At 43.2% G+C, this 27,790-nt stretch overlaps 3 protein-coding genes across 3 annotated transcripts; 2 read left to right on the top strand and 1 right to left on the bottom strand.

Annotated features, from left to right (window-relative positions):
* Window positions 1–15,488: 15,488 nt before the first annotated feature.
* Window positions 15,489–16,442, bottom strand: LOC147334740 (uncharacterized). The gene is made up of 3 exons (XM_086285987.1): window positions 16,224–16,442; window positions 16,012–16,124; window positions 15,489–15,891 (listed from the first exon to the last, which is right to left on the bottom strand). The coding sequence occupies exons 1-3, from the start codon at window positions 16,440–16,442 to the stop codon at window positions 15,585–15,587; spliced, it is 639 nt and encodes a 212-aa protein (XP_086142113.1). The 3' UTR covers window positions 15,489–15,584.
* Window positions 16,443–21,018: 4,576 nt separating this feature from the next.
* On the top strand, window positions 21,019–23,412 carry LOC147334739 (uncharacterized). Its single transcript, XM_086285986.1, has one exon. It carries the CDS (start codon window positions 21,019–21,021, stop codon window positions 23,410–23,412), a length of 2,394 nt encoding a protein of 797 aa, XP_086142112.1.
* Window positions 23,413–24,121: 709 nt separating this feature from the next.
* On the top strand, window positions 24,122–27,790 carry LOC147334738 (protein NYNRIN-like). The gene is made up of 5 exons (XM_086285985.1): window positions 24,122–24,180; window positions 24,900–25,006; window positions 25,134–26,833; window positions 26,900–27,532; window positions 27,692–27,790. The coding sequence occupies exons 1-5, from the start codon at window positions 24,122–24,124 to the stop codon at window positions 27,788–27,790; spliced, it is 2,598 nt and encodes an 865-aa protein (XP_086142111.1).

Genomic DNA, 27,790 nt, shown 5'->3' with positions numbered 1-27,790 from the left:
TCCCAAATATATGTCTGCTGATAGGATGGGAATAGGGAACCAGAATCCACAGCAACAGGAGAACAATGAAAAAAAATCAAAGATCAAAAAGTTCAGCATGAGAATGAAAGACATTGGCTGAACACTTCGTTGTTTTTAAAAACTTAGTTTCACTTCAGTTCTTTGCATGTTAGAACTTCGTTCTTCTCCATGGCTGGCTGACAGACCAACAACAGCATAAGTTTATCACAGACCAGCTGGACCACATATTGTTTTACATCAGAGCTCTCTGCAGGTGGACTACAGGCTATCCCTGATGAACCCTGATTGGACTGCTGCCCCTGTGACTTCAGTACAGATAAGTGGCAAAACATGGATGGATGTTATCAGAATGTTATTTTAAGTCTATTCATTTAAAAAAAAGTGGATGTTACATTTAATTGCTTTCTTTTGTCTAACAACACAAAATACAATAAAAATGAAAAGATAGATTTTCATCATTGACATTTCCTTACTTGTATTTCTTGTTGTTGCTGGAGTGCTGACAGCTGGAGCTGTTGGAATATTTTGAGAAATATGAAAGTGTTGATCCACAGCCCTAAATGTTTTGATTAAATATCCACTATATTTGCGGTTACAGACCTACATCCATTTAAACACTAACTTTAACTTTGAAAAAGGGATTTGTGTCAAAGGCTTTCTATTCAATAAATATTGCATGTGCACATTTGGCACATATTTTAAAGATCTATAATCGATGAATATGAATTAAATATATTGGAAATGCAATACACTAGAATTAACCTACATCATTCAGATATTTGAAGTGTTGCAGGTGTCATAATTGTTGGCTAGTAAACATACATACCTGCTGAGGCTGCATAAGTGAGAAGCAAAAGCAATAATCCCACTGAAGACGTCATTGTGCTGAGTAAAATCAGGATACTCACAAATGTTTAAATGCTAGATTCAGTGAAGTTTTAAATGAGCTGCTGTTTGGGTTATGAACTGTAAATGAAAGTAGACATGTTTATTTTCTCTTTTACTTGTCCAACTGTTGCATAGCTTTCATAATGCTTTGTATCTTCTTCCTCATTTTATATCTGTATCTGTGGAAAATAGGTGCATTTATTACATCAAATATGCAAACATATATGAAAATGCAACAAGCCCTTTATGAATTTGTAAGTGCCTGTGAATGGATGATGGCAGCTTATTGAGTCAAAGTGCTTCCAGTTCTCACTAGATTGACTTCCTGACACACACCCAAAGGGATTTGTGTCTCCTCATTGTAATCAACCATTCACTTGTTAGGCAAATGTGTCCTAAACTACAGAGTTGTGATTTATTTAAAAATCTGTAACTGTAACATAACAAAAATGATAAAGGTTAAGCTTTATTCAGCAGTGATGTTGTGGATTATTAATATAACATTATTAAAAATAAATCTTCTCCCAATCGAAACAGGCTTGTTTAACCTTGTCTACTGTATAAAATATGCAATGTACAGTACTGTGTGAGAAGAACTACAGTGAGTGAGGTAAAGATCAGAGATCAGAGGTGAAACTGAAAGATAAAAAAAAAAAAAGGTCAGGAAATTACAAAATGAGAAGTGGTGATACACAGATGCTTTCATTTGTTAAATGTCTTGATGTCTGTACTTTGATTCTTCCAGATAAAAAAATCTAACCATGGCAGCATTTCTTCAGTCCTTCCCATTGTTGTGTTTCGTTTTATATTCAGTTACTTTTGATCAAATTACACTTATTAAGTTCTTGAAGAAGTAAACAGTATTTTATTATGAGGAAGGAGCTTTTGCAATCCATGCTGCTTACAGGAATCTGTTTGCCACAGAACACACAGATTGCCACACGGTTTTTTGAAGATAGATTGCACAAAGAAAACCTCAGCAATCATATGACCATATGAAAACTTTCTGTTTGATGGGAAGAAACTTCCAGCAGAACCAGGTTCAGGGAGGGGCGGCCATCTGCTAGAACCAGCTGGGGTGTGGGGACAAAGACATGATGTGGAAGAGAGCCAGAAATTAATAATAACTAATGGTGAAATGCAGAGAGGTGTATAAACACATAGTGAGTGAGAAAGGGGACTGGAAAGGAAAAACTCAATGCATCATGGGAATCCCCCAGCAGCCTACATCTATTGCAGCACAACTAAGGGAGGATTCAGGGTCACCTGGTCCAGCCCTATTTGCTTTAGCAAATAGGAAAGTTTTAAGACTAATCTTAAAAGTAGAGAGTCTGTCTCCCGAATCCAAACTAGAAGCTGGTTTCACAGAAGATTGGCCTGAAAACTGAAGGCTCTCCCTCCCATTCTACTCCCATCGGGGCGATCGTGGCTCAAGAGCTGGGAGTTTGTCTGGCAGCCTCGCCTCTGTCAGTGCACACCAGGGTGGCTGTGGCTGGCCGTTGTTGGTCCATTTGATTGACCTTTGTTATTATTATTTATTTATTTTAAGTTATTACATACAGGACAGACATGACTGGGGGATAGGAAAGGGAGAAAGAAAAAAGAGAGGGAAGAGGGACAGGGAGTGAAGACACTAAAGGATCACCTGGATCACCTGTTGAAAGAAAAAAAAAGAGAAAACAAGCAAAAAAAAAAAAGTTCAATGACCACTTCAGTGTATTGCAATTATTTCACAGTTCATGTATCACAGAGTTAGAGAGCTGACTTATTCAATCTATCAAAGTGACATGTTTCTGACACATCACAGGATATGTTTTTATTTAATGATACAGTTACAATAATTAGAATTTATGTAATGTAAAAAGATCAATAGTGTAAAAAATATATCTTGCATTTTATGTGTGGATATGAAATGGGATCAGAAGAAATCCACAGAGCTAAGTAGCACCAGCTTTTTCATTGTTCTTTTCCACCGATTTCAGTACCTGCTGTTTCCAAATCTTTTTGTCTATACCTGCTTTTATTCATTTTCCATAGTGTCCTTACTTTAACTGAAATCAGTTGGTAACAATTTTTGTAAATAATGTAAAACAGAATTCAGAGTTTGAATCAATTCAAACCCTGGTACATGACACAGCATTTAAGAAGAACAGCGCAAACTGCTAAAGCAGGGGTGTCAAACTCCAGGCCTAACAAACCTGGGCCTCAAACCAGAGCTGACCACTTGAGGGAGCCACACATCACACTGTTCTGCTGCCTGCTGCTCAGCATAAAAGAGACACTGTCTGACTGCTGCCAGTAGACAGTTGAAGATAGTTGTTTTCAAGATAAGTCAATTGCATTGATTGTATGAGCACATCTGCAGAAGGCTCAGTAGAAAAACGTGGCACATTATAAATGATAGAGGAGAGTGATGCAGAATGAGTCTTAAAATCTAGAAATCATTTGGCATCAGTTATCATTTAAGTGTTCCCTCAGTTCAAAGTCAGAGGAATTGTTAAATAGATTTTTTGTAGATGATAAATAAGACTGTCCCCCCTGGTAATACACAGATAAACTCCATATTCAGGGACAGCTGGTATGGGCTCCTGATAATAAAAGAAAAAAAGTTTTTTCACACCAAAGTCATAAAAAGTCAACACAATACAAGATGGATTTTAAAATCAAATCAAAAAGAGAAATTAAGTTCAGAGGTAAAATCCAAATACAGAAAACAACATTCGCAAAATGAAGGTTTTGTGTCTATATTCTCTGATATACTCAGATTGTTCTATTCAGTCTTTGTGAAATGTTTCTTTGGTTTCTATTTTTAGTTAAAAAAAAATATAGTTTGTATCTCTGTCAACATTAAAGACAGTGAAGATATGTCTGGCCTCAACTGGGAAAATATTCAACAAGTGGAAGAAATACTTCTCAGTCTTTTGGACATCCTTTCCCCAGAAGCAGTCAGTCTGACTTCTCACCCATTAATGGGTCTGTGAGTAATATTTTGACCCCCCTTGGTCATGACATCTTGATACTTTTTAAAGACATTCCCGCCAGCCCGGTCACTACCCACAGCTTATGTATAATACATAGAGTTCTCCAGCCTGCAGTGCTCGGTTCCCATCTGGTGTATGGCCCATGCTCATGCAGGTTTACAGGGCCAGCAAGACCTGGTGGTGGCTAATAAGTAGCTCTGTGAGCTAACGCTTGCTGGCCTCTAAAGTGAGGCTGGCCTGTTTTCACGTCTTGAGTTTCACTCTTGGACTCCCGCAGTATACATAAGCATCCATTCACACTGAGCCTCCACTGGGTTCAGACCAAGGAGTTGATGCTGATCCTGGTGGGCACTCTCTGGGCCCACATGTCTTGGTTTTCAGCAATCCTTCAACTTCTGGACAGGATATCCTAGGAGCTTCTGGTTTGAACCTCCTGTCCCAGGCAAGAGGATTACTGTTCCACCCCTGCCCTGCAAGGCTCCGGCTGACGGCAGAGGTTCCCCTCCACTCTGGAGTGCAGGCCCACTTGATCCGCAGGGTGGCCACTTTATGTGTCTTGTTGAGGGGCGCCTCTCTTTGCCATTTGTGCAGAGGCAACGTGGTCATCCAATTCGGCCTTTACTAGGTTCTACCACCTGAATGTGGCAGCCTGCCCCATTATTGGGGAGTGGGTGATGGCCACCCCTCAGCGGCAGCCTTCATCTCCCCAGTGGCCTGCTCTGTTGTGGTCTTCGCATCTGCAAGACTTGCTCTGGCCAGCTTTGTGTCTTGCAGACTGATGCCACTTGTTTGTGTCCGAGCAGTTTCCATCAGAGCTACTGGAATATGTGACAAATGTTAGAATTGTCTTAATCACATTTGGGTCAAATATTCTTAATTTGCTGTGGATGAACATCTTTTAGTATAACAGTCACTTAATTATCTGTTGATGAACTGTGTTTTCCCCTCTAAACATTACATTACAAGCATTACATTTTTATTAATACACATTGATTAAAAATACTTACAAAATAAGTTTAATGTGGTTTCCCAACATGTAAACTTTCTGTGGGTTATGGATTGCTGTCAACTTGTTTAAATGAATTCTGTTTAATCTCAGTTTAATCTCGGACATCGCACCTAAAGTATAATTAGATTTATTACAAAAAAGGACTTATGATATTCTCAAAACTGCTCTTTGATTTCTAAAAAAGGAAAATACAGTGAAGAAAAACAGGCATTTACAAGTAAGAGTGAATTCAGCTTCATTTGACTAAGTGTGAAGGCGACTTGTTTCTTACTTGTATTAGTTGGTGTAGAGAAAATACCCAGCAGAGGAACAAAGTGCTGTACAGAAAAATAAGTTAAAAACAATAGAATAACAGAAAACAGCAAAAATAAATAAATAAAACACATAATGCATAAAATTAAAACAGCCCTAAACAAAAACAAAAACATTATAAAACATCATCGAATCAAATAAGAACAACTAAAATAAAAATAAAAACCAACATCTCACATGGTGTCAAAGGCCAGGGTAAAGAGGTGGGTTTTCAAGAGTGACTTAAAAGCAGGTAAAGAAGTGGCCTCCTCTAAGTTTACGCCCAGTCCTGGGTACATTCAGGAGCAGCTGATCAGCTGACCTGAGAGAGCGGGTGGGTGTATAAGGCTGTAGCAGCTCAGAGAGATAAGATGGGGCTAGGCCATGGAGAGCTTTGAAAGCAAATAAAAGAATGGTGTCAAACATGTCGCCTGGGTTAACATGGTCCACATCAGGTTTTGAGGAACCAGGGAACCATGATGAGAAGTGGGCTACTGGAACAAGAGATGAGAGCAGGCCACTGTTGTATGCTACTACACAAATAACCACAGCAGAAGAGGTTACACAAATAGGATGTGGAATGGAATCTTGGAACTAGTAGCTTAGTGTTCCAGCATTTTTAAGAAGGAAATGCTCGTATGCCTAGAGATTGACGAGGTACAACAAAGCAGGTCAGGTTGGAGATATCATCATCACCCTTACCCAAGATTGTATTATGGAAGGAGTGCTGAGTGCGAGAGGAACTGACCTGAAAGAAACAGGAACGGACTGAAAGATAGGATCATACTGAAGGCTTGAAATCTGGTCTCTCCACAGCCACTTACTGAGATTATGTGAAGTATCCTGTGAAGGTCTACTAGATGTTGAGAATCTTAGCTACAAAAACAGAGACTCGAGGCCATGATCAAGGTAGCACGGAGGAAAGTTAACCAACTATTGGAGTTGCAAGAAGGTTTGATGAAAAAGGTGCCCAAGAGGTATCCTGTCCATACCTGAGGCCTTGGAAACTGCCAAGCTAAGATTCAAAGCCTTGGCCAGGGAACAATATGAGAACAGCGCCGTGACTAGTGGGTCTAAGAGCAGACATCCCTGAACAAGATCCAGTAACCATCACAGTGGCATCCAGGAAAAGGTCTCTAGTATGAAGAGTTTTCAGCACCAGGCCCTAATATGATTCATGCCTACTGGCTGTAGGAGCTGACTGCACTCTAATGTTGTGGTGAACAAAACTAGAGGCCAACTTCAAGCCTGTAGCAAAAGTCACCATCAAGTTACCTACCAAGGAGATGCTCTGTCCCCACTGCTGCTCTGCATAGGCCTGATCACCCTCAGTGACATCATTGTCAAGACTGACTAAGGGAATAGATCACACTGCCAGAAGGCAACATTGCAGACAGAGACGACAGTTACAAGGACCTGGGAATCCCACAGGCAAATAAGAACCACAAAAAGGGCACTAGCAAAGCTGCACCCACTTGCAGAGAGTAAGGCAAGTCCTGAGGAGTCAGCTGAATGGGAAGAACAAGATCCGGGCAATCAACACCTACGCTCTGCTGGTAATCAGATAATAAACTGGCCAAAGTAGGAGATAGGAGCGTCCTTGTCTGTCAGTACGCCCCAGGGTGGCTGTGGCTACAATGTAGCTTGCCATCACCAGTGTGTGAATGTGTGTGTTAATGGGTGGATGACTGACTGTGTAAAGCGCTTTGGGATCCTTAGGGACTAGTAAAGTGCTATATAAATACAGGCTATTTACCATTTACCAATTTGTCTTGATGTCAGTCTCTTCTGAACTATGCATGGAGGACCCCAAGTCCAGCACCTTGAGGCTGTACACTAAGCGGAAGAAAGCAGGCCAGAGAATAGTAAGTGTAAGAAATATGGTCTAGAGTGAGACAACGAATATCCATTGGTACATCAGGAAGACACCCACAACTGACTGTGTGCTTAGGGAATACCACAGGCAGCAGAAATCCAAGAAAGAAGAGGAGCACGAGGAGCACCACTGGCAGTTAGAGGAAGTGCCCAGAAATCCTACAAGTGGCTGGACAAAGCTGGACTGAAAGAGCACAGATGTGCACTAATCATGGCAGCACAGGAAAAAGCTCTAAGTACAAGATCCATACATCTTTTTATAGACATCACTAATAGTGTTACAGTGTTTTCTGACTTACATGTTATTTGAAATATTTGAAATTGAAAAATGAGACGAGTCAATCCAGAAGGGGTCAAGATACAACGGTTATCTATTAAGACTGCAAGGAGTCTTCAGTAGAGTGTACCAGCAGCAAATCACCTTTGGCATATAGATGGAAATCAGCATTGAGCGCATGTGGAGGGATGTGTATAAAAACGTCCTTGAACCTTTCTACACAATCTTCACCCAGCTGGAGATTCAAGGACTGCTCAACCCTGGTGAAGAAATTCACTTGTTTGCATTGCACAGATGCTTTTTGCATCACATTCAACATCATCTTCAGTCATTCCAGGAAGCATGGAATCAGCATGGACTCAGAACAGCAAACAACCATTAACCCCTGCACCTCTGGTTGCTGCACAGAAAGAAGGGACAAGATTTGTCACAGGTACATGACTATTTGATTCATATTTGTTTTTGTATGTAAAACTCTGCTATCTGTAGTGGAGATGAGTTTATTTCTACTGTACAAGTTGGTGTACCAAATGTTTCTCCTGTAAGTGGAAATGTCTCCCAAGCCATTATCTCCTTTTATCCCATCTACCAGGTATAGATGACAATACTTTAAACAAAGTTAAATTTGTTATACCTGAAGAACCAATCCTGATCTAGAATGGGTAAATGAATAATTAGTTGGTAGCCAATGCCTAAGCAACTCACATAGGCCCTGACAGACTCAATAAGTCCATCTAGGAACAGCTGCAGGAAACTCCTCCTCAGTTTAGATTTAAGACATGTGCATGCTCTTCCAGCTAACTTGAAGCACCAAGTGCACCAAGTCAATTTTAGAAAAAATTGAGGTCCTGGCAAGATAGGTTGATGTGAGGAATAGGGTAACGATCATTCGCCGTGACATTTAAACAGTGAAAATCTCCGCCATCCAATTTGAGCATTGTGTGTAGTGGAGAAGGCCAGGCTGTCACGGCGACGGATGGCCGGTACTGAATAGGACTCAGGTGCAGAAACCCAGAGCGGAGACAGTAGATGATTTAACAGTTTATTACGGTTAAGTGCAAAGGGGAAAAAAAGAAACGTGGCAAAGACAGAAAATGACGAGACGTGGAGCCTTGGTGTGGCGTGCCCAGGGGAATGTGGCTAGGGCGAGGGAACGAGGCCTGAGAAGCGGAATGGAGCTGAGTGGGGAACAGTCACACTGAGGGAAGAGGATATAGGAGTTAGGCAGGTAGTGAAGGCAGCTCAGGAGTGGCCAGTATAAGAGCAGCGATTCTTACTTGCAGTTAGGGACCTGGAGTGTTTGAGAGGGGGGTGATGAAGATCCAGGGGAGGCTGAGTGGCGTGGAAAGGCTGACCTGAGATCCGGGGCTCCAGATGGAGTGTGATGGCAGGAGGGCAGGCAGGTGCGGCACAGAGGGATTTCCAGAATGATCACTAGGTATCCCGAGTCCGGAGGTGGAGTGTGAGCCAGGGTGGGTACAGCAACTGTAGTACAAAAGAGTCTTTGTTAGTAAGATAAATCACAGCGAGAATTTGAAGCACAAGACCTGTTACCAACATGGGTTGATGACGAACTGGCAGTGAGTGAACATCGATGTGTGGTTTAAATCCCTCTGGCTTGATTGCCTGCAATAGGCTCCAGGTGTGCAGGAGCTGGAGTTGGCCCTGCCCAGGGGCGGATCCCAGGTCAGTTCAGGAGCCTAATGGAAACTCCAGCCACCCACCGTAGACCATGACACAGGCACTATTCGAGTGCCTTACAACACCAAGGCGCTCCATGGCTGCACACTCCTCCCAAGCGATGGAGAGTTTTGTGGGGTCGAGGAGGCGCACCCGCATGAACACTTTGGGCCTGACCGCAGGCACATAATGTTCAAACTCGTGCTTTGCTGACCTATTAGAGAAGGGACAGACAGTGATGGGAACTCCAAAAGCAAATGCTGAAAAGCATCACCGGAAGTCACTACATTAGCCCATACCAGGACCTCGGCGGCCCGAGTAAAACAGGGTATTGAAGAAAGTTTTGAAGAAGTTAGCAACATCGACTAGAAGTCCATGGGCACAAAGAAAATCAGCACCTAATATAGCAACAGAGCTAGCAGCAACAACAAAATTTCCCTGGTTGTGATTGTGTTACGACCCCATCTGCTAGGCGACAGGAGGGGAGTAACATGCACAAGCCCCCACAAGAAAACTGAGTAAAATAAAAGTTTTTATTGCATGCTTTAAACAGAAAAATGACAGGGCTGTTCAACAGACCAATGGGCAACCAATTAATACATGAAGAAAAAAAAGTCAGGAGCAAAAGCTAAGGGTTAACTAAGCCAAGCCAGCGTCACGTACTTGAAGGACTGCACCCTCTCCACTGGAGTTCCATTTATGATAATGGGCTTGTAGTGCCTGTGCTTACTCCTTCTGAAGTCCACCACCAGCTCCTTTGTCTTGCCGATGTTCAGCTGGAGGTGGTTATCCTGGCAGCACAATGCCAGATTCTTCACTTCATCCAAGTAGGCCACCTCATCATTGTTGGAGATGGCGTCCAACACCACTGTGTCGTCAGCAAACTTCACAATGGTATTGGAGCCATGGGTGGCCACACAGTCTGTCCAGTCCAATACCCGTGCACACATACAGCTGTTGAGTCCTAGATCCCTCAGCTTTGTGAACAGTCTACCAGGCACTAATGTGTTAAACGCTGAACTGTAATAAGCAAACAGCTGTCTCACATAGTTACCCTGTTTCTTGTCCATGTGGCTAAGGGTGCTGGGCAGGACATGGGCGATAGCTTCCTCAGTGGATCTGTTGGGTAAGTAGGTGAACTGGAGTGGATCTTTGGTGTTTGGGATGGAGGAGGAGATGATGTTTTTCAACAGCCTCTCGGACACCTTCTCAGGTATTCCAGATGTGGCGAGCAGTTGCTGGAGAGAGTAGAAATGCTTCTGGCCTGGAGTGCGCTTGCTGCCTCAGTCTGTTCCAAACACGAGCATGTTTACCCCGGCGCTTCTTTGTTCTTTGCCTCAGGTGTGCATCCTGTCCATTGTTGCTGTCCGCACTGCGTAGTATCTCAGTCAGCAAGGACAGGTCGGGTTTAACAGTGTCCAAGGTTACATGTGCAAACTTATTACCGATGTTGAGAAGTGATCTGCTGTCGTAAACTTTAAAAATAGAAGATGTGAATGTATTGTACTGACAAGGAGAGTACGGTGTTACTCCAACAACAAGCTATTGCTGACTCCAGATCTGAGGACCCTGCTGGAGAAGAAAAGGAGGGCTTTCAGATCTGGAAACAGAGAGGAAATGACTAGAGTCAAGAATGAGCTAAGGAGAGAGATAAGGAGGGGAAAGGCATGAAGTCAGGACAACTACAGGAGGACGCTGGAGGAGCAGCTCCAGCAGAGCAACACCAGAGATGTGTGGAGAGGACTGAACACAATCACCTGACGAAGCACAACGAGCAGAGGGGGTCCAGAGTCTGGCGACCAGGTTTGGCCTAATAGACTGAGCCAGTTTCTTAACAGGTTCGATTCAGAAGCCCCATCCACCAGAGCTCTTCACACCTCTCTCCAACCCCCCATAGCAACGGGGACATTAGATTCACCACACCTGCCCCCTTTTTCCTTCAACGACTCTACTGCCTCCTACCCCCATGGCAGTCATCAGGAGCCACCCACCCACACCCTACACAGCAGCCTCTCCATCACAACTGACCAGGTGCGAAGTCAGCTGAGGAAGATGAAAATCAGGGAGGCCACGGGTCCGGATGGAATCAGCTCCAGAATTTTGAGGGACTGAGCAGATCAACTCTGTGAGGTTATCACATACATCTTTAACCTCAGTCTCAGCCTGGAGAGAGTCCCCATTCTGCGGAAGACCTCCTGCGTGGTCCCAGTCCCAAAGACAATGCACCCCAAGGAGCAGAACCACTTCAGACCTATTGCCCCGACTTCACACCTGATGAAGACTATGGAGAGAATCATACTTCACCACCTTCACCCACTAGTCAGGAGAGACCTAGACCCGCTGCAGTTTTCCTACCAGCCGAACATTGGGGTGGATCACGCTGTCATCTACCTGCTGCATCGGGCCTTCTCTCATCTGGAGAGCGCCAGGTGCACTGTGAGAGTCATGTTTTTTTATTTCTCCAGTGCCTTCAACACAATACAACCCTCGCTGCTACGGGAGAAGATGCAGGGAGCACGAGTGGACTATCAGATGTCCTTGTGGATTATTGACTACCTCACTACCTGATACTAGCTAAAATGTGATTACTTCTTTTGGCAGCTGTCCTGGCAGGCTGCTTTTGATTGTGTGTTTTGTGTTTCAGGTGCCCAGCAGGTTTGGTCACTGACTGTAAAAACCTCAAAGTACCTGGACCCAGTCTTCCCAGCAAAGGGAACACTAATTATAAACTCTGGTCATGATTTTTTTCTGTGAAGTCCTTGCATAGTTGCATAGTTCAGCAAGACAGACATGATGAAGAACGAAACTACGCAAAATAAACTAGTTGTTGGAGATGTTATCACTTTTGCACTGTCCATCTGTGGAACCAGGACCCAAATAGAGGAAGTCTGGATTAGCTCTCTGTTTGATAAGTGATGCTATGTATTGAGGGGTGGCTGTAGCTCAGGTGGCAGAGCAGGTCAGCCACTAATCAGAAGGTCGGTGGTTCGATCCCAGGCTGCATCCTGGCTGCATGCCAAATATCCTTGGGCAAGATACTAACCCCATGTTTGCCTACTGGTGGTCAGAGGGCCTGGTGGCGTCTGTGTCCGGCAAGTAGACTGCTTGGTCAAGTTAACCTCCTAAACTATCTACAACACACGGTGAAAACCTGAAATTAAGACAGAGAAGACTAGAGGTGAGACATGATCATTACTGATTACTGATGACAGATTTAGATATATTTTCATAAACCATTCATTTGCCACATCAATAAGCAGCATGGCAGGGCAAAATATTTTTTCTAACATGGCAACCTTTAATAAGTGAAAGGAGACAGAAAGACAGGTGAGAAAGAATAAAACTTAATTGACTTTTTGATGGCATTTTACACACAGTACTGGTACAGAATCTAGAAAATGTGGGAAAATACTGGCATCATATACAGTACTTAGCTACTTCTGAAGAAATTATGATGGGACCCTAAAAAAATGACTATGTACAATAATGGATTTCTATACATTTTACATCAGATGAAAACGTTTGTTGTAAGATTCAGATAATTATTTGTTAAAAGCAAGACATTTTAAATGAGAATAAGAAAGTATTTCTTTGTGCCCCCCTTTCCCTGTTAATGTCCTACCTGCCCCCCTGGCAAAACTTTGCTAGACCCGTCCCTGCACAGTTACCAGCTGTCAACTACTTAGAAAAGGATCCTGGTGTTATTTGTCTCTCAGAAACAGTTCATAAATTCCCTTCAACTCATTCATGTCACCTAAAAGGTAAACCTGTTTCTCCATCACCTGTTCAGCTCTGATGATTCAGTAAGGACATCTCCTGGTTTCATCTTCATGTTTCCCTCTCACCAGATAACCAAACCATATCATGACCAGCAGCTTTTACAGCTGTGGCTCCAGCAAACATCAGCTGATACTAGAAATTAATATTAAATAAATTCTGACAACAGCTGATCAAGCTTAAACGTGCTGCTGTTGTTTAGCAAAGTGGGCGATAAACAAACAAGAGAGAAAAGCCGATCAGCTGATCATTGATCAGTTTCATAATTGAAGTAGAAACAGGAGAGTGGGGGGGGGGGGGGGAGAATGAGAGGAGAAGAGGCAGCTGTGCAGCAAAGACACAGAATAACTCCAGCTTTGTGTCTTTTTCATTGTAGCTGAAGTCCGGGACAAACTGTATTCGTTTTCACCTCAACACCAAAGGCGCAATATTTTCTTTTCGATTACGCTTTTAATTTTAACTAACCTTATAAATAAAGTAAAACAAGTTCAACATCAATAATATCATAGCACCCGCCCAGCAGTATATAAACTCCGTCATGCTAGCTAGTACGCAGTACGAGTTATTGTAACTGACTGTAAAAAGTCAGCATAACGAAAATAAACTCCACCTAAACTTGGTTTATATCTGACCCAGATAGACTGCAGGTCATAACTTCTTACCTGAAGTTCAGTTCACAACCTCAGGTCTCTGCTCCTCCTGCCTTTCCGTCATCCACCTGCCAGCGTGTTGCATCTGCTGGCCTCCACCACTTGCTAATGTTACTGAATCTGTGGAAGCTCTGCAATAGCCACCACCAAACAATTGAGTTATTTTTACACATCTCCCAGCATCTGGCCAATCCACCACCTTCCAGTGTTTATACAGTTACGGGAAAAAACCAAAGAAAAAACCAAAACCCATCGGTCCATAAAAACGAAAAATGACTATCCAGTCCTGGCCAGTCCAGCTATGAGGCCAGCTCTGTTCTGGGATGCACCCTGGACCCAGTGCAGGTGGTGGGAGACAGAAGGACACTGGCTAAAATAACATCTCTGATGGACAGAGTCTCCCACCCCATGCATGTAAATGTTGCTGAACTGCAGAGCTCCTTCAGTGACCGACTGCTGCATCCTAAATGCATGAAGGAGCGTTTCCGCAGGTCCTTCCTCCCTGCAGCTGTCAGACTGTACAATCAGAACTGCTCCCAACAATCATAGATGTTTATATCAGCGCTGTATCTTGCACTATTTTATCAACCGATTCCCACTATAACCAGGGTTTGCCTCTTATCTGTATTTAATTTTATTTCATTTAAAAACAGTTGAGAAAAGTTTGACTTTTCTGACTGTTTTGCTTTGCTTAATGCGCCTTATAATCCAGTGCGTTTTATGTATGAAAACAGACCTGTTCAATGACAGTGTGCATTATAATCTGGTGCGCCTTATGGTCAGAATATGGTCAATAAACCAAACAGAAGTTGGGGTAGTGTCTTAAAGGAAGGGATTGTACACTATTTAAAATTATTGTCTATTAATTGTATTTATGATGTAATTTGGTTTCATGAAAATGTATGTTTTATTGTAAAATGTACCTATTTAGCTTGTAAGCCCAACAAGGGATAATTGTTGAAAATTAGCAGTAGCTATAAACTTATGTGCGTTGTATCAGTTTCATGTCTTGCACTGTAAAACTGCACTGTCCCTTTTAAATAAATAAATTCAAATTTTAAATAAGTAAATTCAAGAACTTTTTCTTTGTTTTTTTTCGTCCAGTGAATGGAGCAAACTTTTTGAGACATCCCAGATCATCAGTGATTTTTTATTATTTTTACCTAAAAGCCTGTGTATCAAATCAGACACATGCTGATACATCCCCCAAAAAAGCAAAAATGATACAATTTAAAACTCATACAGCCCAATCCGGGGGGGAGGTGTGTGAAGCCAGATTGGGCACCCCCCTTCTGGCTCCCCTCTCTGCTCTCTCCTATCTTGTCCCTTTTGTCTTACTCTCATCACCTTTTCTATGTCTTTGAAGAAGTGAGGCTCCATAAATGTTAACAAGGTACGTATTATTTCTCAGTTGCAGTGAATAGATAGAAAAAAAAAACTGTAGAAAACTAAACAGCAGAAAGAAGAGGAGAAATAACAAATAAACATAAACCAGTGACACACTTTGGGGCCTGATCAACCCTGGCAGGGCCTCCTTGGAAGAGGGTGTCTAGCGATAAATGGCCGAAACAACCAATGAATCCAAGATCCACTACTGATGACGCTTTCCAAATTTTAATATGATAAACTAGATCAGATCTCTAATCCCTAAACATAAACAAAGAAGAAAAAATGGCAGATTAGCATGCGTAAAAGACTGAAAGTTGAGGCACATAACGATCTGTGCTGCTGGTAAAGTTTCTGGGACAAACCGACATTTTTATGTTGAAAAAATGTTTACTACAATATTTATGCAATGTAAAAAGATCAGTAGTTTAAAAACATATTTATGATCTCATGTGTGGACATATGATGGGATACTTTAAATGAAAGTAAATCAACAGAGCTGAGTTGCACCAGATTTGTCACTAGTACTTTTTCATGTATCTTTTCCACCGACTTCAGTACCTGCTGTTTCCAAATCATTTTGTCTATACCTGCTTTTATTTAATTTGATTTTCCATACTTTTGTCCCTACTTTATTTAAGTCCCTACGGAAATATTTTGGAATACAGACTTGTTGCTCAATATAACACACGTACATACATTATTAATCTTTTTATTATTATTTTCTTTTTTGTTTAATTGCTTTATTTTTACTTTTTGGTAAAACTGGTGCAGGACACTTTTGCTGCTCTGTGGAGAAACAATACAGGTAAGATCAGACTGATGGGCAGAGTAAACCAGGTTCCAGATAAGAACAGGACACATCTGTCTGTGTTACGTAACAGATTTGAATTATTCTGACCAACTGTAACAAGCATTCCTAGAAAACACACCAACAGCACTATCATTATTGCTGTGATGGTGTAGAAAGCTTTCTGTTTTGAATGATCAATCTTCTCCCTGTTTGCTCCCATTTCTCCTGGACCTGGACGAATCAGAACACAGAGAACAGAGAGGCTACAAAAAGAGATGATGATTAATGAGGACACCATCATACAGCAATATGGAACATAGGGAAGATCAGGGTAATATAGAGCTGTTACTCCAAGCCAACCAAAGCACATCAACCACACACACCCAATGCAGATGTTTCTGATCCTGACCCCACCCGACTGTCTCAGCCCCATATAGGTGATGGGGTGAACAACAGCCAGGTAGTGCTCCATACATGTCGCAGTGTTAAAGAATATCTCTGCAGGGTAGACAAAAGAAGCTGAATACATCCCCATTAGAAGCAAAACTGAGCTATTAATGTATCTCCCAAGTAAGTAAGTACTGATCGCCAATACATATATCAGTTCAAAGACAGTCACATGATAGGTAAAAATGTCAGAGTGACTTGTTGCTGCCAAGGACTGTCGCTGCCATCGTTGGTAAGCCACGTAGAGGATGAAGGTGGAGAGACAAAGAACAACAAATATCTTGGTGATGAAAAAAGAAATGATGATCGAAATCCCAATGCTTGAGGTAAAGCAGTCAAAAGCAGAGGAAGACGAGTTATCTGACATGCTTCTTAATGTGGCGTTTGGGGCTTGTGTGGAGAAATGAGATGGGAAAAAAGCTAGTTAGTTAACAGTTAATTAAAATCCCCCCCATGTTTACATTTGCAGCACCAATTTCTATGAAATTTGATATATGAATAGCAAATAGATATGATGCTTGAAGAATAGTCATTTTACAATTTGATTGCTGTTATCAGATAACAACTAATTTAATGTGTTAATTGATTATGTTTTGACATGTCAAGTCTTAAAATAAATAAAACAATAAATAAGTAAAATTATTTCATTATATTTACTAAAATTTTCTTTTTCTTTGGTGGGCTAAAGTGTTGTAGTGAAATTACTGAAAAAATAACTACTAAATAAACTAGCAAATACATTTTAAATATATTTAAAATATCATTACATTTTAACAATTCAACAATGCCAAAAATGTTATAAACTGCAAAGATGACTCATTAAGCTATTTACCAGAGTAAGCAATATCTCAGATAAATACATAAAAAATACTGTCTTTACTTTGTATGGTGACCTGTGTGAGATGTGAACTGAAGTAAAGTTTACATGAAATGTAGAGGTGTGACCAACCTCTGTTAGTGACCAGGGAAAATTAACATACCAACACTAATAACAATAATAATGATAATAATGATAGTCTCCACTGTACCATTTATGTCTCTCGTTTTAATTTGCTTTTCCTTTTGATCCAAATTCACACACTGCTCTTCACTGGTATTCAGCCTGCAGTGTGTAAGTCTATATGTAAGTGTATTACTGAATGTGGTGATATGATGGGCGTCAATCAAACAAATGATGGACTTTGCATGATCCCACATTGAACAATGTGATGAACTCTACTTGCTGCCAGACTGGCAGGTTATTTATGATTGTTTATTTTGTGTTCCAAGTACCCAGCAGGTGTGCTAGGATTATTAATGACTGGAAACACCTGGGCCCAATTTTTCCACCATAGGGACAATTGATCATAAACTCAGCACAAACTATTCAATACAATACAATCTTTATTGTATTGTATTCAGTGATTCAACATCTTCACTTATTCACACCAGACTCTGGAAAGCCTAGAGATGTTACTGTAGGAAAATCCCATCAAATCAGCAGTTTCTGAGAAAGTCATGGCCATGTCTAGATGCATAAATGCACAACCACATTATTGGCTGATTAGCAGTCAGCCAATATATATATACTGTGGGGATAAACAAAAAGTATTTTACCAGCATAATATAATCTGCAGTATGAGCATTGCTTTAACAATATAACAGATAGCTTTAAGATGGCCTTAAGATGTTTATGATGATGTTAACTTTGTATTTCAGGGGCAGTTATAATTATTTTATACATATTGCATATCTGTGCTTATTTGAGTTGATGTTCAGGTTCTTTAAAGGTCGTAAGCTTCACTGACGTGACTGTTCAGGTGATACATGCTGAGGGAAAACTAGAACATAGAAGGAATTGCAATACATGCTTACAAAACACTTATATCAGTTTATTTTATTATCTTTTATATGTTCATATTCTTGTATTAAGGTTTTAGTAGAGGTTCTTGGTTAAAACATTTATTTAGTAGAAGACATACACATAGTCTTAGTGAGCTTCTGGTCTGGTAAAAGGTCAGAAGTGCAACAGGTGAATTGAGAAAGAGCATTTGAGGACGAGACACAGACAGTAGGTGAAGAGGTGACACAAAGAGCATGTGAGGTCAACACACACACACACACACACACTTTAAATTAGATTTATTTAGAGGAAGAGGTTAGTTATGTTTGGCTGTAACTGCAAAATTGTCTTGGTAAAAGAGGAACCGTTTCTTGGTGTCTCGGCAAGAAAGAGGAACAAGACAAGAACTGAAAGGTAGACAGGAAGGGCTAGCCATGAAAATAGAAGATGATTTTCTAGGTGAAAAGTCATGATGATGTTGATCTGATCTATGTATAAAATGTATCTGTGACGCATGAAGGGGCGTCAGTAAACAAACCCTGATGTTATAAAATAATTGTTTGTGCTTTAGTAAGTCGAAGATCAATTGCTGTGTTCAGTGATCTTCCCACATGTGAATTAAAATCTTCGTTTGACTTCACCCGGCCGGACCAGTGTGGTTATTTTTCGATCACCTCTTGTACCCTTTCTCAATTCTTGAATCTTAACATCTGGGGGCTTCGTCCGGTGGTTGAGTAAGGGAAAAAAGTGGAGGTGTGAGCGGTGGTCCGAGGTGGTCAGACGGGCAGACATGAATTCCAGTGGCCGAAGTGAGTGGGCATAAGCCGGCTTATCCAAAAGGTAAGGCACTACCTGTTGAATTATTTCCAAAGTGTGCCAAATTGGACATGATAAAATTTAAGTCTACTCACTGAAATTACTGGTGCATGTCTGTTTTGATTTTGATGAAAATTTCATGAGTTGAAGCAGTTAGAGTTCTGCTAAGAAGAAATGAAAGCAGTAAAGTCTGCTAAAGCAGTTTGAGTCTGCCAGGAAAAAGTTTAAATATTGGGTTGAAGTCCCAAAGAAATTGAGTTAGAGTCTCAAGTAGTTTGGTAGGGAATTGGTTATTGTGTTGGTTAGAGTCCAAATTTGGTCATAAGAGTGGACCTGAGCGGTCATTTTGTGAGTTGGAGTCTCCATTTGACCACTAGGTTGCACCTGCTTCAGTTATACACTTGTTTCGGGTGTTGATTGTTGTTTCAAAATATTATAAATTATTCTAGAACGGCAGTTCGAGTCTGCTAGGAAGCGCAGAGCCCGGAGGTTACGCTCCCTCCTTGTCGTGGACGCGCGACATTGACCTCTCGGCGAAGAGGGTTAGTTCAGTGTGGTTTAGCTGTGGGGTACAGGGCATCCCGGAATTAAGCTAGGAGTTAGAGTCTCCTTACCGTTTGCAACGGTATCTGCGCTTTTTTGGCCAGCAGAAGTGGACTTCGGGCGTGTAACTTTAACCTAAAACTTCAAAAAAGTTTGGGTTGGTTGACGCTTTTAAATTGAGTTAGGGATTTTAGAAATGAGGCCAGAAACAGTTAAAGTCTTGATACTGGTTAATTGATCGCAAAAAACGGTTATGTTAAATTTGTCGAAATTCGATAGGTGTTAAAAGGTTTAAAATCTGTGCAGTTGTAAATATAAGACGTCTCTGTAATAAAAAAGATCTCTGTGGGTCGAGTCAGCAATGCACTGACTGCCTGCTGCTATTCTTAGATGAAGAGTGTGTGTGCATGCAAATGAGGCAGCTGATGCAGAGCGCATGAGAGGACTATGCTTTCGGTTTTGTGTGTCATTCAGCTCTATAACTATTGTTTGCAAATGTGGATAAATGTCTGCAATTAAAATGCTGGCTTAGTAAATAACAACATTGTAAATATATGAATGGTGACAGCGTTTCAAAATAGAATATAAGAATTGTTTGTGTTTAAAACCAACGTTTAGGTAAAGAAGATTTAAGGTGGATTTGAAGGCATAAACAAAAAATAAAAGGGTTACAGTCTGCAAGGGTTGTTAATTCATGAGCTGACTGGATGCAGAGTAAGTGGAGTGGTCATCCTGAGAGGATTGAATGATGCTCTAACTCTGTGGTCAAGTCAGACATAGGCTTTAAGCAACCATGAGCCACTAATAAGCGTGACAAATTAATGAGTATGTGTAAATTGAACTTGTTAAATAGTTTTGATAGGAGTAACTCAATGAGCACGCAATAAAGTGGACTTTTTAGGGGCAGTTTATCACTGACACCATAAAAAGCAACTTAATTAGTAGTTCAATAACAAATTGTAAAGATAACCTTTGTTATTTGAAGAGAGAGAGAAAATTCAGGTTACATATAGTGAATAAATAAGGAAATGTTAATCTCTGCGTCATTCCACACTGAAATTTCAATTGTAGGGGATCATTTGGAGGTGAATTGTGTAGGACACGGGGAGACAGAAGAATCTCCCCATGAGTTTTCAGTGTGCATAGAAATTGAGGAGGCTGAACTGGAAGCCTGCCTGGGTCGTTGTTTTTGTTTATTTGAGGGTCTGCTGGAAGTTTGTGAAAACGACCACCTTGATATGTGGGAGCCTTCTCGGGCAGCGATTTTTTTTGTTAAACCTGTGGCAGGCTGTGCAACATGGAGAAAGCTTTGACATAATGTCATAAAGGTGATTTCTTGGTTTTAGACTTATTAGTACGGGACAAGTTGAGGGACCCTTGAGGGTGTGTTGCTGTAAAGTATATAAGGGACGCGCAGCGCCGTTAATGGGTTTAAAATAAATGAAAAAACACTAATCCGAGGAACTATTGGAGAGGTAAGTATACGGAGGTGAGCGCGTTGCGCATAAGGGTTGCTGGTGTCATATATTAACACTTTGAGGGCGAATAATTTTGATTGAGTGTCAACGCTTGAGAACGCGAGGACAGCGTCTAAAGTGCTGGGTTAAACTTTGTGTATCACCGAGCAGGGGAAGAGGAGCCAGTGGTTGCGAGAACAGCGAGACGAAGACTGAAACCGAAAGTTAAGCGTGTCTGGGTGACCTAGACCAAGAAGGTGGAGTCGACCAACGCCATTGGAAGAGGTAAGTCTGTGTTTCAGAGAATGGCTGACAGCTCGAGTGCGACACCTAGTGGGAAAAGGGGATGCAAACCTCTGAAGGATCAGCTTGAACAGCTTAAGAAAGCTATTCGTTTGGCTTCACCTGGAGCATTAAAAGCAGCAGAGAAAGAGTGCCAAGCGATGGAGGTTGAGGTAAGCAAACTTATTACATCTCAACAGAAAGGGCTGGGTGATAAAATAGCTCTGAGCCTGGTGTTAAAAACTGAGGGAGAGAGATGTGAACAGAAATTGAAACAATTTGAAGAGGAGTCCAAGGGACATTCAGTGAACAGGAAAGCCAGAGGAGAAATTAAGGATCTAAAAGAAACTCATGCCAGGTGCTGTAAGTGGCTGCTCCTGTGGAGGGCAGCCTCTTCCTGGATGACTGAGGAGGAGGATGACACAGGAAAATCAGGAGACATGGTGAGTATAATGGAGTCTTTGAAACATCTGAAGGAGGAAAATAAAAAGCTAGAGGACCAAGTGAAGGACTTGACTCCGAAGGTAGAAGAGGCTAACAGGTATTACACACCGAAATTATATCCTTGGGCTGAATTGGCACGTTGTGCACCACCACCACCATATGTCATGCCTGTAATGACCCTTGGAGGGGGACAAGTTCGTGGTCCTGATGGACAGACTGGAGTTGTCCTTGGCGGAATAGCAGATGTTGAATATACTACTACTCCCCTGAATATCCCCGAAGAAGGGATAAGGGCAGTGGAATGTCAGTCCCAAGATATGGGAGGGAGAATGATAGCCTCAGCTGCAGATGAAGGCTCGACCTCGCCTCCCAGTTCGGTGGATAGTGGAAACATCATACGGGCCGAAGTGTCTACAGTGGAACAGCCAAAGCAGGACGGGGAGGCCAAAAGGACCCCTAGAATGAAGGACAAAATACCACAAGGAGTGATAACCAAGGGAGAACATTGGGAAGGAGAAGTGTATGGACAAATGCATGAGCCCCCACGTGCGTTAATAGAGGCATTAACAGCATTGGAGGTTATAAAGCAGAGAGTAATGCAGGGAGGGCCAGAAGAGGAGAATGAAGACCGTGCGACGTCATCAGAAGAAGAGGACGATAAGGAGGACGAAGATGGAGGACCTGAGCCCCAACCAAGTACAAGCCTAATTTTGAGGAAAAGAAGTGTGAAGAGAGACCAAGCACAGAGACAGCCCATATTTAGGAGCTCAAAGGGAAAAGGAAAGTCGAGGAAGAGTAGAAAAGTGAGTTTTGAACAAGGAGCTCCTGACCCTGGTTTAAATCTGCCTCTAATAGCAGGTCCAAAGAACGAACCAGTTTATCGCGCCTATAAGGTGAGAGATTTGGAAGCATTGGTTAAACAACTTCCACCAATAACTGAGGGAGGAGCTAGCTGGTTGAGAAGGCTGGGCGCGCTGACCGAAGGAGAAGAATTAGCGCTGGGCGATTTTCGCGCTTTGGCCGGACGTTGTATGCTGGGTGGTGGGTTAGCAGATGTAGAGCAGATAGCTCAAACAACCAGATATGCAAATGACCTACAATACCATGGGGTGCAGAATGACTTAGCAGATGCAGTCCGGGAGAAGTACCCAACTCCTAACTCTGGAGCCATTCCAAAAATTATTTGGGATCCCAAAAACACACCCAGAGAGTTTTTAGCTAAAGCAAAGGAACAATGGTTGTTAGAAACAGGAATACATCCGGGGAAGGAGGGTGAAAGTAGAGCGTGGTTTCGTTCGGCGGTGCTGGCAGGGCTGCCCAATCAGGTTGCAGTGGATTTGGAAAAGAACCCAGATTTTGCCGTTGCAGACTCGGTGCAGTGGGAGAGACATGTGACCCACAGACTTCAGCAGGAACAGGATTTGGCAAACAAACAAAAGAAAGAGTTGGAGGAGGCACAGGCGCAGCTGGTAAAGATACAGCTGACGGAGGCGAGAAACAAGGCAGGTGACAGAAAGAAAGAGGATAAAGAGAGCGCAAGGAAAATAATGGTGGCAAGGTCTCAGCCCGATCCTGTGCCTGACTGGCCAGATCAGGATCCGGGTCTCTACCCTGATGACCGTTGGCCCGCCAATGCACCAAGGCAGCGTCAACCCGTAGGGAATTGGGGGACCGGTGGACCGCAGAGAGGGCGTGGTGGATCCGTGAGGGGAGGACAAAGGGCTCGGAATCCAGGGAATCCTAACAATGTGTCTTGGACTGCCTGTTACAGCTGTGGAGCAGAAGGACACTGGTCCCGAGAATGCCCTGAATCGCAGCGAAATTATCAGAGGCAAGGCTATCAATCCCAGGCACGAGGAGGCCCAAGACAAAGAGCTGCTTACAGGGGAGCATATCAAGCTCCAAACCCGAATGCAGCACCAGCCGCCCAGTACCCAGTAGCTGACTGGGGCTGGGAGAGGGAGCAATACTGACGGAGCCCGGAGAAACTGAACAGCGTGGGGGCGGCAGAACCCATGCTGTCAATGACCGTGGAAGGCACTGAATTGCCCTTCCTGGTGGATACTGGAGCAACATACTCAACTTTGAAAGACACACCAGACAGTGCAACACTCTCCTGTCACACAGTTAATGTGGTAGGCTTTTCCGGGATTCCAATGACACTGCCATTGACAGATCCAGCATTGACACAGCTGGGAAAACAGACTTTGAAGCACCAATATGTGGTGTCCTCACAGGTGCCTGGAAAATCTCATGGGCAGGGACCTGCTTGTGAAACTGGGATCACCTTCAAAGACTCAATATTTAGTCCAGAACTCTGAACAACCCACTGCCGAAATCTACTGGGGGAGGCTAGTGGAAGAAGGCATTCTGAGACATTATCAGCTGTGGAAACCCTGGATAATGAGCCTGGCCGTCTATTCCCCACCGCGAGATCCTTTCCACGTTACACTCTTTTATGATAGGGAAGATAACGATATCTATCGGGAACAGTTCCAGTCTGATCTTGAGGGACAGACGTGGAATGTGCAAACACATAACATTTATGTTGGACCAGAAGGTGTGGCCGCGGCTGTGAAATTTACTGATGAACAACTGCCTTGGTACAATGTGGGAGAGGATTCAGCCCCTCACATTACATTGGCGGTCCACGAGGGTCATGGGCCAAGAGATCTGGGACCAATGGTCAAGCGGGCGCTGGACAACGCATGCTGGCAAAGCACCCAAATTCCAAATGTCTGGTATGCACCAAAATGTAAAATATATCGCATAACTTGTTTGTCCAACGATGCAGTGATCTTAGAACATAAAGAAATTTCCAGAATACATGGCAGGGAAAGAATGGATCATCCTGATGCAGTAGCTGAGCTCTCAAAATTGCCTGGTACTTTGTGGTCCGCAGGGCCCACAGATGTGGGTCTAGCTAACTGTTCGCCTGTCCTGTTCCAGCTGAAGTCTGACATACCAATTAACAGACCACAATATAAGCACAAAATTGAAGCAGAAGAAGGTATAGCTGAAACCATTGAAGGACTGTGGAAGGCAGGAGTGCTTGAGCCCTCATGGTCATTTTGGAACACACCTATTTTGCCAGTGGAAAAACATGGGACAGGGAAGTACCGTATGGCACATGATTTGAGAGCAATAAATGCCATGCTGAGGACTGACACTGTGCCTGTGCCAAATCCCTACACGGCTCTGACCGAAATTACTGGGGACCAAAAGTGGTTCACATGTATTGACCTAGCGAATGCATTCTTTTGTCTCCCACTGCACGAGTCACTCAGAGACATTTTCTCATTCACATACAGAGGCCGCAAATTTAGGTACACACGCCTACCACAAGGCTTTGCACTCTCACCAGGAATTTTTAATCAGGTGTTGAAAGAGGCATTGTCCCCATGTCAACTGCCAGGGGGCTGTACATTAATACAGTATGTTGATGATCTTCTTATTGCAGCCCCGTCAGCAGCGGCCTGTACGGCAGCATCGCTCGTGGTGTTGAACAGATTGGCGGAGTGTGGCTTCAAAGTGAGCAAAGAAAAACTGCAGTTGGTCCGGCCAGAGGTAACATTCCTGGGCCGGGTGATCGCACACAGATCAGTGGGGTTAATGAACACACACAGAGACCAAATTCTGACACATCCAAAACCAAGAACTGTGAAGGAGTTGCTTTCCTTTCTTGGCTTGACAGGTTACAGCAGGCAGTTCATTCCGAACTATGCGGGTAAAACGGCCCCTTTAAGGGACATGATCAAGAAAGTTGGTGTTCGAAATCTGAAGGCTGAATTGCCTTGGACGCCGGACACAGAGACAGCGTTCATTTCACTAAAACAGGATTTGTCAAGAGCCACAGATCTGGCCACACCTAACTATGATGAGGCATTTTACCTTGATGTTTCAGAAACAAAGGGAGTTGTGAATGGTGTGTTGTTTCAGAAAAAAGGGGGAGGTAGGGATGTACTTATGTATGTCAGCATAAGATTAAATTCAACAGAAGCAAGGCATCCCACATGCACACAACACGCAGCAGGAGTAGCAAAGATAATTCAGAAAACAGCACATATAGTGAGGGAACACCCACTGAAAGTGCTTACTACACACAGTGTAGTGGCCTATGTGAACTCACAGGCATTCACAATGACTCCACTGACGCAACAAAGGTTGAGCAAAATTTTAGAGGCGCCAAATTTGATATTCACACATGAAGGAATAAATATGGCAGACCTAATGGGGTCAGGAGAACCACATGACTGTATTAAGAAAGCCCAGGTTGAAGGAAAAATCAGGGAAGACCTGAAGGCAGAGCCCATATACGGAGCTGAGGATTGGTTCACAGATGGATGCTGCCACAGAGATGAAGAAGGATTGAAAGCGGGCTATGCAGTAGTCTGTAGAGTAGGAACTGAGTTTCAGGTGAAAGAAGCAGGAAAAATTGAGGGACAACAGTCGGCCCAGAGAGCTGAAGTGATAGCCCTAACTCGAGCCCTGAGGTTGGCTAAAAACATGAGAGTGAACATCTACACTGACTCAGCATATGCGTTTGGAGCAGCTCATGTGGAACTGGCTCAGTGGAAGAGAGCCGGGTTCAGGACGGCCACTAATGCACCCATCTGTCACAAAAAGGAAATGGAGGAACTGGAAAAGGCCCTGGAGGACCCAGACGAGGTAAGTATTATAAAATGCAAAGGCCACTCACAAGCAGACAGTATGGTGGCAAGAGGAAATCAGAAAGCTGACGAAGCCGCAAAGGAAGCAGCGGGCTACAAAGGACAGAGACAACTGGTGCAGGTAACCCCAGAAGAGGAGGTTAGCACTAACAGCATGGAAGAAGTTAGAAAGGCTCAGGAGGAGACATCCCCAGAGGAAAAGGGGGTGTGGGAAAACAAAGGAGCCTGGCAAGATGGCGGTTTGTGGAGGGGGCCAGATGGGCGTCCCGCTTTAACGGCCAAAATGGCGGAACAAAAGGTGAATGAGGCTCACGGGCTTGGTCACGTGGGAGTGAAACAGATGGAGAGAAATTTGTGCCGATGGTGGCATCCTGATTTGAGAAGGATGATACTGGAAAAGGCCAGAACGTGCCTAATTTGTGGGGCACACAACCCAAAGCCAGCAGTAAAACCTGAAGCTGGTAAGTTTCTCATGCCAGAAAGGCCAGGAGAAGAGGTCGTGATTGATTATACCGACATGATTGATACAGGCCCAGGTGGGGTGAGGTATTTGTTGGTGTGTGTGGATGTTCTGACTGGATGGCCCGAAGCATGGGCGACCAAATGTGAAGATGCGAAAAGTGTGATTAAGTGCTTAATCAATCATTACATTCCAAGGCATGGGTTTCCCAAGAGAATTAGATCAGACAATGGTACTCACTTCAAGAATAAAGATTTGCAAGAGGTAGAGAGGATGTTGGGAGTGCAACATAAGTTCGGGACGGTCTATCATCCTCAATCTCAAGGAAAGGTAGAGAGGATGAACCTAAATTTGAAAAACAAGTTGGCTAAAATTTGTGCGCAGACAGGGCTAAATTGGGTCGCAGCCCTGCCCATTGCTTTGATGACCATAAGATGTTCTGTTAACCAATCCACAGGTTTCACCCCTTATGAGCTGCTGACTGGGAGACAGTTTCCAGCACCCTGGACAGTGGTCCCGGTGGAGCAGCCCAGGACAAGCAACAGGTCTCATGCAGAATATTTTAATGAGTTGAAGGCTCTTGTGTCCAGCTTTACAAAACAGGTCACTTGTGAGAGACCCACGGGGAACGGAGAGGTCCCGGACGCAAAGGCAGTGTGGCTGAAGGTCATTAAGCGAAAGTGGAAGGAGCCCCGCTGGACTGGTCCGTATGAGGTGACCGCCCGGACGGCTACAGCAGTCCAGCTGAAAGGGAAAGGCGACACCTGGTACCATTGGTCGCAGTGTGCACCCGCACACGAGAGCTTGGTGGAGGAAAATTCGTCTTCAAAGAACGCAGGTGTCAAGAAACAGAGGCAGAATAAACCTCTTCACCTGTGCAACGGGCCGACCAGTAGTCTACCTGGAAGGCCGAAGAAAGAAGAGCAGCCTAGGGGGAGATCGCCGCGCCTACAGAAAGGAGTGGTAACTAATTGAGAGTTTGAAAAGGGGTGGTTTAAATAAAAAGAGTAAAAAAAAAAAGGGAAAGTGGAAGGGGCTTGCTCTGTCAGTTATGTTGTCTCTATCTGTATTGGTGGGTATTTTGGTGACTTGTGGTTGTTGTCTCATTCCTTGTGCCCGAAGGTTGGTAGAGAAAGTGATTGTAAAGGCAGTGGACCCTGGGGCGGTGGCCCCTATGTCCATGATGCCGATGATGGATCTGGAGGTAGCCGAGTGGACTGA

Source organism: Aulonocara sp. 'chitande type north' Nkhata Bay, linkage group LG3 (genome assembly GCF_057382095.1).
Source record: "Aulonocara sp. 'chitande type north' Nkhata Bay isolate Kocher_YH1m ecotype deep benthic linkage group LG3, A_spYH_male_GT1.1, whole genome shotgun sequence".
Lineage (NCBI taxonomy): Eukaryota > Metazoa > Chordata > Actinopteri > Cichliformes > Cichlidae > Aulonocara > Aulonocara sp. 'chitande type north' Nkhata Bay.
Note: the sequence above shows the minus strand (reverse complement) of the source record. Positions and strands in the feature narration are given on the sequence as shown.

Excerpts from the sequence above, each read along its gene's own strand:
- LOC147334740 (XM_086285987.1), bottom strand. The coding sequence starts at position 16,442 with ATGTCAGATAACTCGTCTTCCTCTGCTTTTGACTGCTTTACCTCAAGC. Across the intron at positions 16,125-16,223 it reads CTGTCTTTGAACTGATATAT|ATATTCTTTAACACTGCGAC; the intron begins GTATTGGCGATC and ends TACCCTGCAGAG. Across the intron at positions 15,892-16,011 it reads ATCAGAAACATCTGCATTGG|CCTCTCTGTTCTCTGTGTTC; the intron begins GTGTGTGTGGTT and ends CTCTTTTTGTAG.
- LOC147334739 (XM_086285986.1), top strand. The coding sequence starts at position 21,019 with ATGGCTGACAGCTCGAGTGCGACACCTAGTGGGAAAAGGGGATGCAAA.
- LOC147334738 (XM_086285985.1), top strand. The coding sequence starts at position 24,122 with ATGGTCAAGCGGGCGCTGGACAACGCATGCTGGCAAAGCACCCAAATT. Across the intron at positions 24,181-24,899 it reads ACCCAAATTCCAAATGTCTG|CCCCGTCAGCAGCGGCCTGT; the intron begins GTATGCACCAAA and ends TTCTTATTGCAG. Across the intron at positions 27,533-27,691 it reads CGCGCCTACAGAAAGGAGTG|GTTGGTAGAGAAAGTGATTG; the intron begins GTAACTAATTGA and ends TTGTGCCCGAAG.